The sequence below is a fragment of the Diabrotica undecimpunctata genome, chromosome 8, assembly GCF_040954645.1.
Source record: "Diabrotica undecimpunctata isolate CICGRU chromosome 8, icDiaUnde3, whole genome shotgun sequence".
Classification (NCBI taxonomy): domain Eukaryota; kingdom Metazoa; phylum Arthropoda; class Insecta; order Coleoptera; family Chrysomelidae; genus Diabrotica; species Diabrotica undecimpunctata.
In genome coordinates, this window is record NC_092810.1 from 12433539 (window position 1) to 12451221 (window position 17683).

At 35.0% G+C, this 17683-nt stretch overlaps 1 protein-coding gene across 1 annotated transcript; it reads left to right on the plus strand.

Moving 5' to 3' along the window:
• The first annotated feature begins 245 nt into the window (after positions 1 to 245).
• On the plus strand, positions 246 to 16021 carry LOC140448289 (uncharacterized). Its single transcript, XM_072541381.1, has 3 exons — positions 246 to 862; positions 10501 to 10783; positions 15743 to 16021. The coding sequence occupies exons 1-3, from the start codon at positions 279 to 281 to the stop codon at positions 16007 to 16009; spliced, it is 1134 nt and encodes a 377-aa protein (XP_072397482.1). The 5' UTR covers positions 246 to 278; the 3' UTR covers positions 16010 to 16021.
• Positions 16022 to 17683: the final 1662 nt, after the last annotated feature.

Consider the following 17683-nt stretch of genomic DNA (forward strand, 5'->3'; position numbering starts at 1 on the left):
TCCTTAATAAGGATAATGGACGGAAATAAACGTGAACGGCAGAGTTAATCGTGAACTAAACTAATTCACATTACACTTCATCAATGTAATAGCTTTGTGACAATCTAAAAAATAGGTTCTATAATTTACGTCTCTCCCTGAAGTTAATGGCTAACTGCTTAGGAATTAATGTTGTTGTATTGCATGACAGGAAAACTTATCGGGTAGATAGAGCCACAACTTTTTATATCTGGGACAGTTACGTGTTGTCCGTCAGCATTGCCAGCAATAAAATAACGATGGAGAAGACTGCGGATTTAACCGCGGACATGAACTTGCTCCGATTATTTTTCAATTTCGGGAAATTTATAGGCATAATACCTCTTTATCATTCGACGACGAAGATGTGGAAGAAGTGTTTATCTATTTTTTATGTGACGGTTTTAACAGTGACTATATTTACAGTCTACATCACGTCAGCTGTGGATAGGCGCGAAATGTACAAGAAAATGAGACTGGTGCATGTAGTGGTGGATGTGTTAATAACTTTTGCTACGTCTATCTTTATTTTATTTTGTCGATTGATACCGTTTACAAACTATGATCGGTTTTCCGAAATATATGAGATCAGTGCTCAGATAGAGAGAAATTTTAGTCATACAAACTTTAAAGTTGGAAGATGGGAGATGACTTGGATTTATTTCAGAATGATTTTCTTACATCTAATGTATATTGGTATTCATATTTATGAGTTTTTTATTAAAATTCGTTGGGCACAAAATTTTATTTATATAATTTTATATTTACCAAGCCTTATTGCCATCTATCACAAGCTGTTTATAATAAACTTGGTTATTAAAGTGAACTCGGTTGTTTTAGTAAGGTAAGGAATATTTTTTTAGCATATTTTTATATTTAAAAATAAACCACATTTTTACATCTAACAGTAAACTAGTGAGAATTTAGTTTTGTACCCTTTCACAAAATTCAGGATCACTACAGTTGTTTTGCTAGGGTGCCTTTCTCAAGTGAGCTAATTTTTTTCCATCGTTGTATTGTTGATTGTATTTCTTTTTGGATGATTTTGCAGTCCTATTTTAGATATGACACCTCTTCAGAACGTGGTTTGTTTTGTTTGAATGTCGGCATTGCGTCGCTGGGTTATGTCTCACTGGTGGTACGCGTCGGTGGATGTACTGCAAAGGAGGTGATGTCCTGGGTGGTCAGAGGTGAAAGGGTTTGAACTAAAACGGTTCTTTTCAGAAATTATTTATTTGTAAAAAATATGTTGTTATAAATTGTGAATAAATTTAATGAATAAATGTATAAATGTTATGAATCACGTAAAGGGGAACTGTGCATGTAACCTCACAATCTTCGTCTTCTTCATGTGCCATCTCCTCTAAGACAGGGCAACCAGCATGGCAATTCGCACTTTCGATACCGCTGCTCTAAAGAGGTCAGCAGAAGTGCAGTTAAACCAAGCTCTCAAATTGTTTAACCAGGAAATGCGTCTTCTTCCGCGACTCCTTCTACCCTGTATTCTTTCTTGCATTATTAATCGCAACAAGTTATAACGCTCGCCCCTCATGACATGTCCCAGATATTGCAGTTTTCTGATTTTAATTGTATTTAAAACCTCTTTATCTTTTCCCATTCTTCTCAACACCTCGACATTCGTGACTCTACCCACCCAACTTATTTTTAATATCCTTCTGTAGGCCCATAATTCGAAGTCTTCTAATCTGTCTGAAACATCTTTGTTTAATGTCCAAGCCTTCATCCCAAAACAAAACGGAGAACACGTAGCATCTCAGAAGTCTTATCTTTAAAGAAATTGAAATGTCCCTGCTGCAGTACTTTTTTCTGTTTGTTGAAAGAATTTCTTGCATGTTTTATTGTTGCCTTAATCTCTTCTGTGTACTCATTATTTTCGTTAATTATTGTACCCAGATATTTATATTTTTCAAGTTTTTTAATTTGTTCTCCATGTATTGTTATGTTTTCTTGGCGCTGTTCGGCTTTTGTAATTACCATAAATTGTGTCTTTTTTGTGTTTAGGGACAGTCCGTTTTCTTCACTGACTTCTACCACTCTGTCAACCATTTATTGTAAATCCTCATGACATTCCGCTAATAAAATAGTGTCGCCGACAAACCGTATATTATTGATTGGTCGGCCATTTACTTTTATTCCCATAGTTAGTTCTTCTAGTGCTTCCTGGATTATTTTCTCTGAATACAAATTGAACAAAGTAGGAGACAGAACACAGTCCTGCCTGACACCCCTCTCAATCTGTATTTCATTTGAAAAGACGTTGTTCCCTTTTACCACAGCGATCTGATTATTGCATTGCACTGAGCATTGAAGTTTTTCTTTTCAAGTAATTCGATAAGACGGTTATGTCTGACCTTATTGAAGGCTTTGTTGTAATCTAAGAAAAGAAACGCATATATACTGGCTGATTAACATCCATGCACCTTTGCACAAGAACATTCACAGCGAACAGGGCTTCGCTCGTTGCCAGTGCATTGTGTGTCAAAATCTAAATCCAAATTGTGTGTCACTTATGTTCTGCTCAACTTTGTTGTGTATTCTCCGGTGTATAATTTTTAAAAATATTTTGAGCGTATGACTCATTAAACTTATTATCCGCTGGTCTTGGCATTCTTTTGCATACGGTTTTTTTGGTAGTGTTATGAATGTTGACATCAGTCAATCTCTGGGAATCATTCCTGTACTATATATTGTATTGAATAAGTCGACCAATATTTCAATTTGCTGTTCTTCTATTAACCGTATTATGTCTACAGCTATTTCGTCAAAACCTGTTGCCTTGTTGTTCTTTGTTCGCTTTATCGCCTCTAATACCTCACAATAGACAGGTATAATTGTGCAATGGAATAGAGAAACCACAAAAAACCGATCCCTCCCTGTCCGTAGCAAAGCTCGATGTGAGCTTTTTAACAGTTACAGCGGTAAAAAAGTGAGGCTGCCTCCAAAATATTAATGTACTCCTCAGGGAGTTCGCTACTGACCCAATTTAGTGGGTAGGAATGGGAGTTTGCATTTGGCGTATATGATGAATACATTGCCGAAGGATGAGCAGGTAGTTTTAATGATACTTTGGGATCTGAAGTTTTGGCGATGGATGGTTTTTATTCTATAACTACTGCTCAGAGAGGAGAGACTCTCATTGATGGGCTGGATGATCGAGAGTTGATGTATGAGGGCGGAGGGGTAGTCGTTCCGTTTGTAGTTTACTCGGCGTAGGATTCCCCGTTCCAATCTCAGCCGTTGTTGTGTAAGGCCACGATTAAACATGGCATATTTATTTTATCTATATTTAATCACGGGCCTAATAAACGTTTTGTATATGTATATGAGTGTACGTGAGTGTGTCCGTCCGAATTTTCCACAGACGGCATTAAGTAAATCGACTCTTCTGCTCACCCTGTTACGGATTGTAGCCAGATCAGCCCTCCAGTTTAGAGTTTCTGTCAACACCACACCGATGTACACTATCTGGTTACGGAGCTGGACTCGATCGCTCCAGAGGCTAAGGTCGATTCTTTCGGCTAAATTTTGTATAGTGTATCCGCTGAGATTGGGGTGTCTAAAGAGAATCAATTGTGTTTTTTTACGAGAGCAGTGTTATCTGCGTAGAGTAAAGTGAGGGTGTGAGTGTTGCGTGGGTTGAGGAAGTCGCTATTGTATATCGTGTAGAGTATTGATGCCAACACGGAACCTTGTGGAACTCTTGCTGTAGGAGTAAATAAGGCTGAGAAATGACCTCGAACCTTTACCGTGATTTTACGTTGAGTGACATAAGAATGTATAAGTCTAACAAATGGAAATGGCAGGCCAATGTTCAGTAGTTTCTTGACCAGTCCAGCATACCAGACTTGTCTGAAGGCTTTTTGAACATCGAGAAAAATGCCTTATGATAGTTTACTGTTGTTTAGACTTTGAGGGATGTGTGTGACGATTTTTGTCAATGACGTTGAGGTAAAGAGACCTTCTCTAAAGCCGAATTGAAATGTTGTGATGATATTATGTTTTGTGGAGCTATTTTTGTTATGCGTCAATATTTTATAGTGTTTAAATAATAAGTTGTGGAGGAGAGAACTGCGTATCTTAATTTGGTCATTTAGAATTATGTATATATTTTTTATTGTTATTTTGAATGTGAAGAATTTGAAATTCTTATTAAAAGAATGATTATGATGTAAAAGGTGACGTTCGTATATAGAATCTGCTTTTGTACTATCTAACAGTTCAAAAGATCCGTGTGTGTCAAAGGGCGATGAAGCGTGCTATGTTGGGCGTTTCACTACGAGACAAGATCCCAAATCGCCAGCTACGACAAAGAACAGGAGTGGCTGATGCAGTAGAGAGAGTAGCAATACTGAAATGGAACTAGGCAGGTCACGTGGCTCGAATGACAGATAATAGATGGACACAGCGGATACTGGAATGGAGACCAAGAGATGATGCCTACCGAAGCAGAGGTCGTCCACCAACACGTTGGACTGACGATCTAAAACATTGTCATAGGAATTGGATGCAAGAGGCACAAGATCGAAATAGATGGAAAATTATGAGGAAGATCTATGTCCAGCAGTGGATAAGCGAAGATTGAATGATGATTTATACTATCTATTAAAAGCCCATTTGTGTTCTGCTATAAGTTTGTTAGGGGTTCTACCTGTTTGACTGATGTAAGTTTTTGGCAGTCCCCACATTTATAAGTTTATAAACAGCACTGTGTAAGTGCGTTTTATTTTGGCTCTTGTTGCCCTAAATATATTTACTTAAGTTGTTGTTTGTTCTAAAAGCTATTGTTAGTCTTTTCTTTTAATATGTTTGATTATTTTTGTTGATATCTTGCCGGTATATTTAACTTATTCATGGTAAGAATTCCCTAATGAATTTTTGTGAAATATGTTAGTCACGGAAATTCTATGGTACTTTAAATGTAAAAATGGTACTCAAAATTTATCAGTATCTAACTGACGGAATGGCAGCCTCGCAACTTTAGCTTTGTTTAGACGTCAGCATATTTACACTGAAATGCCAAACCAATCTTAACATAAATCACTTGACAGCTGTCAAAATGGCGGCCAGTTAAAAAAGTGTTGCCAACTTACATTTCTATATCTCTAAAAAACACTTTTTATTTACGCCGCTTCATCCCAGTGGCAAGTTGCCTGTTTATTAGATTTAAGTTTAATTCATTTTAATAACTAAAGTTAATACAAGTTAGTTATCCCCATAATTTTCCGATTCATCATTCACGACCGGAATAGTTATCCAAAACTCAAACAATTTCCAGGAATTATTTTATTGCCTTCTCCCTGTCCGCAATAATTACCTCGAATTAACTTGATAATAACATCTCGATGTTATACAGAAATTCCTTTAAGTTGCAAAATAGGATCTGAGGTAGGTATGTTTCCGTTTTAAAATATTTGTCTTAATAAAATGCAATGGCAGTGCTGGTTTCTCAAAATCAATCAATCAATCGGTAGTTTAAAAAAAGTGCCTGTTTTATGTCAATAAACCTTGTTAGTAGATAGATAGGGTTCCTTCTGGAGCGGAAGTGACGTCACACGTCGATCGTCAAGCGTACGTATCCTCATGGGTCAAGGCCACGCCCCCCTCGTGACGTAGGAACGTGCCTAGGGTCTCAAGGCCACGCCCCTCGACCAATGGTGACGTAGGAACGTACCTCGTGTCTCTAGACCACGCCCCTCGGCCAATGGTGGCGTAGGAACGTCCCCCCATGTCTTGCTGACCAATGGTGGACGTCCTCGTGACGTCGGAACGTGTCGTCGACCATTGGTCAGCAAGACATGGGGGGACGTTCCTACGCCACCATTGGCCGAGGGGCGTGGTCTAGAGACACGAGGTACGTTCCTACGTCACCATTGGTCGAGGGGCGTAGCCTCGAGACCCTAGGCACGTTCCTACGTCACGAGGGGGGCGTGGCCTTGACCCATGAGGATACGTACGCTTGACGATCGACGTGTGACGTCACTTCCGCTCCAGAAGGAACCCTATCTATCTACTCTTGTTAAAATCTTTGGCTTATTTTTTTTATTTTACAAACATTGTCTCATCATCCTCTGTGGTTAGTAGCGAAATGTATACATTTACATGAGATACTTTGCTTATTAATATTAAATTTTGTTTAGTGTATTATTATATTAAAGGAATTTTACCAAATGTTTAATTTTACAATTTTCTCCTAAGATTTCACTTGATCGTATGATGTGCTTAGCCTGTCTCTGCAACTGGTATCTTGGACACTATACAAGGTCATGCTTAACACTGAGTGAAACATTACAGTTGTTGAATAAAGTGGGATTAATGTGACTGATATTACGCCCTTGGTTTGGCCTAGATTAAGTCGAGGAACATTGAGCTCTGTTGGAAATTTAATATTTTTATGGTCTTACAGATATTTTTACTTTTCGCGAAGTTGAACTCTCCCACTGTGTTTTTGCCACAAATTTTCGACCTTCGCTTTAAAAAATGGTTTTAAATTATTTAACACTACATGAGGCTCACTTCACTCGCGGTTTCACTATTTTTTGCATTGTTGGACTGTGATCCGCTTCTTTATTTCCTTGAACACCAACATTTAAAGAAACCCATAGAAATTCTATAGCATTTTGATTTGTATGGTAGCTAGATCTTTTTTAATTAAAAGAGCAATTAGTGTATTGTGTAAAGTTATTATGAGTAAGAGCTTGATAGATGGCATGTAGCTCACCAATATCTATACAGCTCAATGATGATAGTTTATACTTAAGTATAATATTTGGAGTAACGACAGCTTTCCCAACTCCATTAGTTGTTTTACAGGCGGTTCTGTATATTTGGTATCGGAATTTGTAAAGTTATGAAACTTTTGAGAATTATGGTTTCACGTTCCTATTTTTAGTATATAAGTTTTAAAAACAATCAGTAAATACGTTATTTCTAGTTGGATTGTTCGGATTGGAATTAGCAACAAATCAATATGTGAGAGTTAAGTTAAATGCATCCTTTCATATTTAAGTGGTGACTCGCATAATTTCTGCTCGCACACTTTTTATTGGTGTTCTCCTGTGGGTATGCTTGATGCAGTAGTTTGAACAACTTCAAGGTGATGTAATAAGGATTATTAAAGAAGACCTCATCTTCAAAACCTCGGTTCTCTACTTGGAAGTTTGCTTTACAAGGACTCTCGACTGGAAGGCCGACGTTCATGAAACACTAGATAGAATGAGGCAGAGGTTCAACCTCCTGAAAGTGCTGTCCGGTAAACTGGGCGGGACATCTTGCAAAAACCTTGTTGCACACAAACCTTTGTTAGACCGATCGTCGAATACAAGGCATGCGTCCATGTCTCTCTGAAGACCCACCAACTCAACTCCATCATGGCCACCGAACGCGGAATATTAAGATACTGCATGAGAAAGGATTGAGCGTATCCATCAGCCCACATATACATATTAGCCAATATAACACCAATTAAGGACAGAATCCGAAACCTCAGCAGGAAGTATGTCCTAAGAACCATAGCTAGCTCGAACAACAGAGCAAAACAAACACTAAAAACACCTTGTAACCATAGAGAGCAAATACTCCCATTAAAAAAGTTCCTTTCCCTCCAGCTAAACTTCTTCGCAACGCTGGACCTGAGCTTCCTGATGAGTATTTCGATATTCTAGAATCATTCCCCATCCAATATCGCAGATAAGGACTGAGCGCCACAAACGCTGATAAAGAGCCGTTCCAACCACTTGGCTGGTGACCCCTGAAGTATGTTAACTGGCATGCTAGGCAGTTCCCACTTCTTCTTGTGCGCTCCTAGATCTCTAGATCGACCACAAACAAAGCCACCTTTTGCTTTCCCCCCTGCTTCTTAGTAGTCCACTACTCCTCGACAACCACATCACGCAATCGACGTTTACCACACCCCCACTTCTCCGAGGAAAAATAGAAGAAGAACCCCGTTCCTAGAAGAGGCCCTGGCCTAAACAAAGTTAAAACATTTAGTCATGTCATAAGGATTATTTAGCAGAAGCATATACTATGAAACTGTAATCTATTTTGGATCTAATAAGAGTTTTATGTATATGGATTAAGCAATTATAGTCCTCTCCATAATTTTCATTAGAGAAAGTATTCATAAGAACGGAGAAAATATGGAACAGAATGGAAGTAAAATGCTCAATTACAAAAAAGTTGGAAAACAGAGCCCTGCAGTGGTACGGGCATGTACAAAGAATGCTAGAGCATAGGTGGCCGAAGAGAATATTAAACTGGGACCCGCTGGGAAGAAGATGGAGAGGAAGACCTGCTACAAGATGGAAAACATACGTCGGAAATGCTATGATAGATAGAGACCTCAGACAAGGTGACTGGGAGAATAAAGTGCTGTGGAGGACGAAAACGGCGAACTCATAATGGTAAAAGTCAAAGAAGAAGAAGAAGAAGAAAGTATTCATAAGATTGATTCCATTTTTTCATATTTTTTTTTAATTTGTAATAGTTATGTTTTTCCACATAAGTTTCGTATCCAAAATCATTCCTAAAAATCTAATCTGGTCAGCGTATTTGTGTTCTGTTTGTAAAAAAAAAATAAACACCTGCTGACTGAAAACCAAAATTCTATGTTCTTTGACCAGTTTTTGAGTTCGTGAAGTTGGGTTTGGAAGTGAAGCTGAACTGAGAAAATATTTTTCTCTGAAGTTACTAACACCAGATTACCTTCATAATATTTTACCATGAACCAAGCTAGAGTTTAGTAATATAATATTATTCATGGCAATTAAAAAGAGCGTTAAACTTATTCCAGATTCTTTAGGGGGATATTTGCTTTAAGAAACAGGATTTTAAGTCTACATACAAGAAGGAAGACGAAGAAGAAGAAGAATAACTTTTTAGTCTGAAAACCCTTTGTGATGTAGCCCGAAAGGGTATTTTTAATTATATACCTATTATAAAGGATTTTTAGATATAACTGTAGTACAAAAATAATTTTAAATTACATCATATAAACAATAAGTTCACTCACATTAATATAATTTAAAACAATCATAATTTACACCTAAATTAAATTTGGTTTAAATTAATACCCATAGTAAACGATTATTATTTGAGTATTAACTGAAAGTTACCTATAACTTGTCTTAAACGGCCTTATCACTTGTAATTATTTCAATTCTTGATCTAGGCGTTTCGCTGGTATTAACCGAAAGACTTTAATGTCCTTTTTACGAGTAGAGACGTGTATGTTCCCTTAAAATGAAAACCTTTAACATCGACCTTCTGTCACAACTTTTTAAAAATTTAATATTAAATTTACTTAATTGTTAGTTTCTTAGTATAACAATTGATATTTTTACAATAAACAATATATATATATATATATATATATATATATATATATATATATATACATCGGTTTAGAACGCCTTTCGATGTTTTTCGATACCTAAACACTATCTCTTCCTATCTTCGCAGTCGTTTGTTGTTAAATTTCTTTCGCTCATGGACTTGTTTACGCCGTGTTGCCATTCTAATCTGGGTCTTCCTCTTTTCCGTCGACCTATCGGTTGCCATTCTACTACTTTTTTGGGGAGTCTTGTTGCTGGCATCCGTTGAACATGCCCATACCACCTTAATTGTTTCTTCTCTATATCTTGAGTTATATTTCCTTCTATTCCCATACGTTGTTTTATTACATCATTTCTGATTCGGTCTCGTCTGGAAATACCTAAAGATCTTCTCATTGCATCCATCTCTACTGCTTCTATTCGCTTTTTGTTCTTTTCACTAATTCTCCATGTTTCAGCGCCATAAAGAAGAGTAGTTTTAATCATGGTCTCATATATATTAAATTTTCTTCCTTTCGTTATCTCTTTACTAAACAGTATACCATTGAGACAGACTAAGACTTTCTTTGATTGAGTGATTCGTTTTTCTATTTCCCGTGTATCAGTTCCTGTATTGTCAAAGGCAACACCCAAGTAATCATAGCTCTGACAGCAGAAAATATGTTGGCCGTTTTCGAGGTCTATGTTATCTGACTCGTTTCCAATACAAAGATATTTGGTTTTTGTTGTATTGACATTCATTCCCCAGTAGTTATATTCTTCAATCAGTTTTCTAAGCATGTACTGCATGTCTTCCCTGTCGGTCGCTAGTACTACCTGGTCATCAGCAAACTGGAGTGTATATATACATTCATTGCTAAGCTCTATACCCATCCTATGCACCTTTCTTTTCCATCTTTCCAATGCTGCTGCAACATACATCTTAAATAAGGTTGGTGAGATACAGCATCCCTGTCGCAAGTCTTTTGTAACCAGGAATTCTTCCGTTAGATATTTTCCTGTTTTTATCTCTGCCTTTGAGTCTCTATATAGTTCTTGTAGAGCATTTACATAACAGTAAACAATATCCCTATTTGTATAATTATTATAAAAGAATTTACTGTAATGTTAATATAAATTTTTGTTTTAGATACGAATTTATAAAGAAATGTATAGAGATAAACACAACAAAATATAAATTGAGTGTTGGATCTTTGGAGCTAAGCAAAAAAACTTTAACTACAGATGAATGCTTTGTAAATTTTAAAATATTGTATCAACTTGTTCACACCCTAAATGAGATTTTCGCCTGGCCAATATTCCTAATTCTAGCATGTACCGTTTTGGAAACATTAACTGTTATAAATTTTATGAATTCAGTTTTGAATTGGTCAGAAATCATACTCGACTGTGCTTACGCAGCAACTTATATAGTAAGTAATCTGCTTAGTGTTAAAAATACATTCTTTTTGCAACATGTAATAAATAAACACACTAACATAGTTCTTTTTTCACGTCGTATAATATAAAATTGACCGGCAAGATGGTAGCAAATAAGAATTTTCCATTTAAAATTTTATTAGTACACCTTATTGCTTGTACTTTAATTATTACAAAATTAAAAAACAGTTTTATTTTCAAAACTAAAATAACCGAATAAATTCGAACAGAATATTAACCACAATTGTTAATAATCAATATTCCACACATTTCTGTACACACAACAATTTTCCTGCAACATATCGTTTAATGCTTCTTAAACAGCAATTCTTAACATCTAAAGAGTTAGAAAATGACACCTTTATCCATATCTCATAGTTGTTCTATATGAACCGTCTCGAAATCGTTGGATAGATCCTTGTCGGGGCTGGTTTTAAACCTATTCGCTGCATATCTCGTGACATTGTTTGTGGCTTGGGGATAAGCTAAGTACGGCGTCCATAAATACGTTATATGTGATCATCTTACTTAATTTCTCTACTTAAAAATAATATCTGAGAAAAATCATAGTGATAAAACATACAGAAGACATAAAACAAGTAATGACATCCTGATGTTAAAACAGTCGTTAACTAACGTTGACTGGGCTTCAGCTGTTTCTCTCAAAACAGCAACAGAATTAGCTCAATTTTTTACCGAAATGTATTTCAAGTTAACTGAAATTAATTTTCCAATAAAAAAATTAAGAACTCATAGTAGGTAAAGCTCCAATTTCTTAGTTTGATAATAAACGAATGGTAATGCGAGAAAATCTTTCCACAGTCAAGATAATTGCTGATGTTACAAAGGAATATAGTGAGTATAAAAAGTTTAAGAAGCACTATAATTCAACAATATCATTAAAGACAAAACTGACTTATGAAAATTTTTTTTCCAATTCAGAAAATATATCTCGTGACAGTTGGAAAGTTAAAAATTATCACAGAAATAAGTTTCAAAATAAAAAAGGTCATATGTTTGCTTCGCAGATTAAACAACTCTCATTAATACTAATATTAATCAGTATAATTAAAAAATTAAAATAGATAGTGATATACAGAAAGTAAAAAACTGGTTTTTACATAATGGGCTGAAGCTAAATGAAAAGAAAAATTAGAATTTGTTTTTTTAGTTCCGATTGGAAGTATATCTCAAGAAATAGTGTTAAACTATTAGCAATCTTTCTAGATGATAATTTGGATTGGACTGCTCATACAGATTATTTCAGTTCTAGACTTGCTTCAAGTATATTTTTAATACGCAACTTAGTTTATATGATTCCTAAACGTACCTTTTGAATGTGCTACTTTGCACTATTCCATAGCCGTCTACAGTACGGAATAACTGTTTGGGATATTTCTTGTCACGCAGATTGAATTTTTTAACTACAAAAAAGGGTAGTAAGGTTATATGCAAGAGCAGAGTATAGGGATCACTGTAAACCTTTATTTCTGGATTAAGGTATTATGCCACTACCTTCACTTTATATATATGAGATGCTGATTGAAATTTATGTCAACAAAGGTAAGTTTAACATTAACTCCAACATCCATGATCACGATTCAAGATCTAGAGATGCTATTAGACCACAACGTTTCAGGTTGACTAAAAGCATAAAAAGTTCGACTGATGTTAGTCTGTATAACTTTTTGTCAGATGAAGTAAAAACTCTTCACTTATTACCGTTTAAGCTTAAAATCAAATCACACTTTTTGAAACTGTTTCTATTCAAAAACGGAGTACTTTGAGTACAGCTTTTACACAATAGTACTAGCTTGGTCGGGGTATTTGCCTGTTATGACGATATTTTATGTTTTTATATCTTTATTTAGTGTGTTTGTCGGTTTTTAAATTGTTAATATTAGTTTAAGGATTTTAATATCAGATGTCGCTATTTGCCTCCATACGAAGCCATGTTAGAGTTGCTTCCTAAGACAGAAGAGATTTATTTTCACGTTCAGAGCGACTGTGAATAGCCATTCTGAAGAGTCCTTTTAGGGCGAAATACGTATAAGCGGATACATAGACAAACTATACGTGAAATCAAAATCTTAACTGTCTTTTTCCTGTTAATATTAAATTAATATCTGTTTGTAATGTTTAAATTCGCAAATATTTTAAATGTATGTATCTAAAAATTGTCACTATTCCTTTGACTTGTCAAAAACAAAACTATTTTTGCAAATTGACTAAATAAATTCTATTCTATTCCATACTCTCCCAAACAGTTTTCCATAATAGGAGACACTTTTCCTATAGGAAATAAGTCAACTCTGTCAGCCAATTCTTGAGAGACTCTGGAAGATTGACCGCTCCTGACTAGAAACAATATTGTTTCGACATAAAAAATCCTGTTTACTTAATCAATAACTGACCCTAAGGTAAACCAGAAAGAATCGTAAGAAACCAAGTTGACTACATCTTTAATAATAATAAATTCCACAATGCCATAAAATATGTCAAAACCTATCCAGGATTAGACATAATACCTTATGACAAACCAATGGTAGCTCAAGTATGAGTCAGACTGATAAAAAAAAATGAAAAACCACATTGAGAACACATGAGCGACAATAACAAAATTCTTCAGCTGTTTATATAACTTAACCAACAAATATAACGAATGAAGCACCACATAGTTATTGCATATATCTGTAAATGAGATATGGACCAATATCAGAGACACATCATCATCATCATAAGTGGCTCGACAATCCGTTGTGGATCTTGGCCTGCTCACAAAGAAGTCGCCACTCCTGTCGATTCCTGGCAACTTCCCTCCATCTTCTAACCCTTAGAATCTATAGGTCTTCTTCCACATCATCAATCCATCTCATTCGTGTCGTCCTCTGCTTCTTGTGCCCTCTGGTTTTAAAAATGTTAATCTCTTACGTTGTCATGTTATCAAATCCACTGGTAACAATATAAGACTAAATAATATAAACTAAATTGTAACATATAATCATGAATGTGTTGCTTGTGTGAGTCCATTTCAAAAGGTAAAAGAAATAATAAATTAGACTTACTTACAATTAATTTAATTTAACTATCCAGACGACCGGTTTCGCATATTGTTTGCATATTGTAGAAAGCGAAACGGGTCGTCTGGATAGTTAAATTAAATTGATTGTGAGTAAGTCTAATTTATTATTTTTTTTACCTTTTGTAAGATACAACTTTTAACGGGTTTTCACCCAGATATTTAGTGGCTCTAAACATGTACACCTAGATACTGATGATGGAATATGTATTCCGAAAACGTTCTGTCTTCATGACATAGCCCGTTTGGGTTTTTTAATTAATAAACCTTTTTATAAAGGATTTTAACAAAAATGTTTTCATAATAAAAGGTTTTTTACAGGGTTGGGTAGTTAACCCAATGCCAAACCCTCTTTTTGGAGGGCCATTTCACCCGCGCTCTCGTCAGTTCCCGACCCAACTTTCCACCCGGGTTGAATACCGGATCTCCAGTTGGGTTGCTCGGTTTACAGGGGATATCAGCATGAAGGTGAGAGTCATATTAGAGTAGAAGAGGCTAATTGGAGTAAACTGGGTTCAACTCCATATTTTCGCATTCTACCCCTTTATCAGAGACACACCAAAAGAAAATACATCAGAAATCCTAGGAAAAGGAAGTAAAGAAAAACGAAAAAATTAAATAATCAATGAAATCCTACAGATAATGAAAGAGAGAAGACTAAAAAAGATAACAAATATGAATATAATAGAATCAACAAAATCATCAAAAGACAAATCAAAGAAGCCAGAAAAAAGTTGACAAATGAACAGTGCAAGGACCTAGAAACACTTAAAAGCAAACAGGATAGTTTTAAACTAAATAAGAAGATCAAAGAGATATACAGTCCATCTAATTTACAAACCGTTGCACGTCATCGGCGTCCTAGCCCGTGACGTCACATGATACCAACACGAAATATTTAGGCGGTATGTGTGTTCTTTTTTAGAATCACTTTGCCGAGTACACTGGCATTACAGCCACTAGACATATTTTACTATATACGCGTAGAACTAATATTTAAAGATTTCTATTAATGTTAACTGCATTTCTATTAATGCATGATAAAGCGTTTTTATGAAGAACATTTGTTCGGAACACACTGTAACTGTAATCGAACGAAAGTGAAATTTTGGCATAAATTGGTAACACTTATTTGACAGTTGCAGTGTTGACACTTTTTGTACTTTATTATTTTAAATTTTAAAGTGAACACCTCTTGTTTTATATTTTTACCTATTTAATAAAATCTGTTCTTTTTAGAACAAAATTAGTGTGTTTTATTTCAAAAATGTCACGTAAGAATTTAAATAGTCGTTGTAAAGAGTATAATAATAATTATGTGACCTATTTGATTTAAAATGGATTCAGGATTTTTTTATACTTTGGCAACTATGTCAACTTCGATCTCTGATGTAGATATTCGTAGATAATGACGTGCAACGGTTTGTAAATTAGATGGACTGTATATACTTATAAATACAAAAAACAAGCAAAACTTATCGAAAATGACAACAAATTGATAACTGATGAACAGAAAAAAGCAGAAATATGAAAAACCTATATATCCGACTCTTTTACTGATGATCGAGATCCAATAGAATAATTAGAAGGCGAGTTAGATAAGCCAGACATACTTAAAAAAGACCTAATTAAAGTGTTAAAAGGTTTGCTGGTGTGTTTGCTTGTAAATTGAGATTTTTTTATACTTATATAAATTCTACATTATTATTTTATATTAGTGATATATTCATTTACCTGTTGCATTCTATATAACTGTGTATATAGCTTAGTGAACGTTAAAACTTAATATTGTGATCAATAGATTCTGGTATTTAAAATATGATAGCCATATTTATTTATATAATAATTATAACAAACTTATTTTTTTTTTCAGATGTCAACAATAATTATAGTAAGATCTTGTGACACAGTCGAAAAAATGGCGAAAGATACTTTAATGTCTTGCTACATACAACAGGAAAGTTTAAAAGGAACCGAATTTGAGCAAGAACTGTTGCAGTTTGTAAATTTAAGTAACGCCTTCTTGCCTGTTTATAATGCAGGATTCGTAACTTTAAACCTGCAAGTACTATCATCACTGTTTTCAGCGACTTTAACGTACCTAATTGTTATTATTCAATTTGATCTTACTCTAAAATAGCTTATTTTCTTAATCAACCTCAGTAAATTGTATCTCTTAAGCTAAACTTTGTAAAAATATAAGCTGAAGGTAATTTATAGTTATACATAAATAAAAAATAATGAATTTACCTATTTCAAAACTATTATATCTACATTCCAGTTATTCCCAATTTATTGCTCATTCGTTATGTCTCTTGTACTTCCTAAAAAAAAACTAATGTTTTTTTATTGTTGTTTTGGTATCGGTATCTTTCTTATCAAGTGCAACTTATCGGGATTTCTTACACTAACAACTGAAATAAATAATTACTATTTTAATGGAAATAAGCTACAATTAAAATTTAAAATAAGTCTTAGCGGATAAGTTCGAATCTGATCCTTCCCATAACCGAGATCAAATTGACGAGAATAAAAAAAACATAAATAAAAACCTTTTCGCAGCAGAACTACAGGTCGCAAAGAAAACAAGGACCAAAGAAGACAAAATAAGCAATGAAACTAAACAACTAATAATGAAAAGAAGACAACTTCTAGCGCAAAACAAACGCCATACTCAAGAATACAGGGAACTTAATAAAACAATTAGAAACGAACTAAAATGCGACATACAAAAATGGAACGAGAACTTAATAGAGCGAGTCATTGAAAACAACAGAGGCTTAAAATGTCTAAGACCAGCACTGGGAGTTCAAAAAATCATCAAAATTTAAGACGCCAACAATAAGGAAGAGAAGGACAAATAAAAAATAACAAATATTGTCGAAGACTTCTACACATCCTTGTACAGCTCGAAAGGCCAGCCTAATGAAACAACAAAGGAGAACGTCAAAAGAAAAACAAAAACCTGGGATGAGAAGTACTACCAAATATAAATGGATTCGAAATAGAAAGAGCTTTAAAAGAGCTAAAAAATAATAAAGCTCCAGGACACGACGGTATAATTGCCGAGCTCTTGAAAACAAGCAAGCCATTAACAATCCCTGTACTAACAGAGGTATTTAATAGATGTCTCCATAATAGCAAGATCCCTAAAGACTGGAACGAGAGTCTAGTAATACTCTTACACAAAAAAGGGGACAAATGTGATCTACAGAATTATAGACCTATATCGTTGCTCAGTCAAGTATACAAACTATTTATAAGAATTATTAACAACCGGTTAACTCACAAAATGGACAATTACCAACCGGTTGAACAGGCTGGCTTCAGCAAAGGATATAGTACATCAGACCATTTGCTGACAATGAGAACATTGATAGAGAAGGCAAATAAATACCAACTACCCGTATTTCTTGCCTTCGTCGACTATGAAAAGGCGTTTGATAGTATCGAGATGTGGGCCATAGAACAGGCTATTAATTTTTGTAGAATAGATTCGAGATATAGGCAACTAATACATAATATATATGAAAATGCAACTATGATAGTACAACTAGACGAAATTACAAATCCCATTCCCATTAAGAGAGGAGTGAGACAAGGAGACGTAGTATTACCAAAGCTTTTCAACCTAGCCCTAGAAGACGTCTTTAAAACTACAAATTGGTCAGCCTATGGCATTAACATTAATGGCAACGAGTTAAACCACCTCAGATTCGCTGACAACATAGTGATTATAGCGAGCACATTCGAGGAACTGCAAATTATGATGGGGGAACTAGCAGCCAGCTCCCAATACGTCGGCATAAAAATG

Excerpts from the sequence above, each read along its gene's own strand:
- LOC140448289 (XM_072541381.1), top strand. The coding sequence starts at position 279 with ATGGAGAAGACTGCGGATTTAACCGCGGACATGAACTTGCTCCGATTA. Across the intron at positions 863-10,500 it reads AACTCGGTTGTTTTAGTAAG|ATACGAATTTATAAAGAAAT; the intron begins GTAAGGAATATT and ends TTTTTGTTTTAG. Across the intron at positions 10,784-15,742 it reads CTTACGCAGCAACTTATATA|ATGTCAACAATAATTATAGT; the intron begins GTAAGTAATCTG and ends TTTTTTTTTCAG.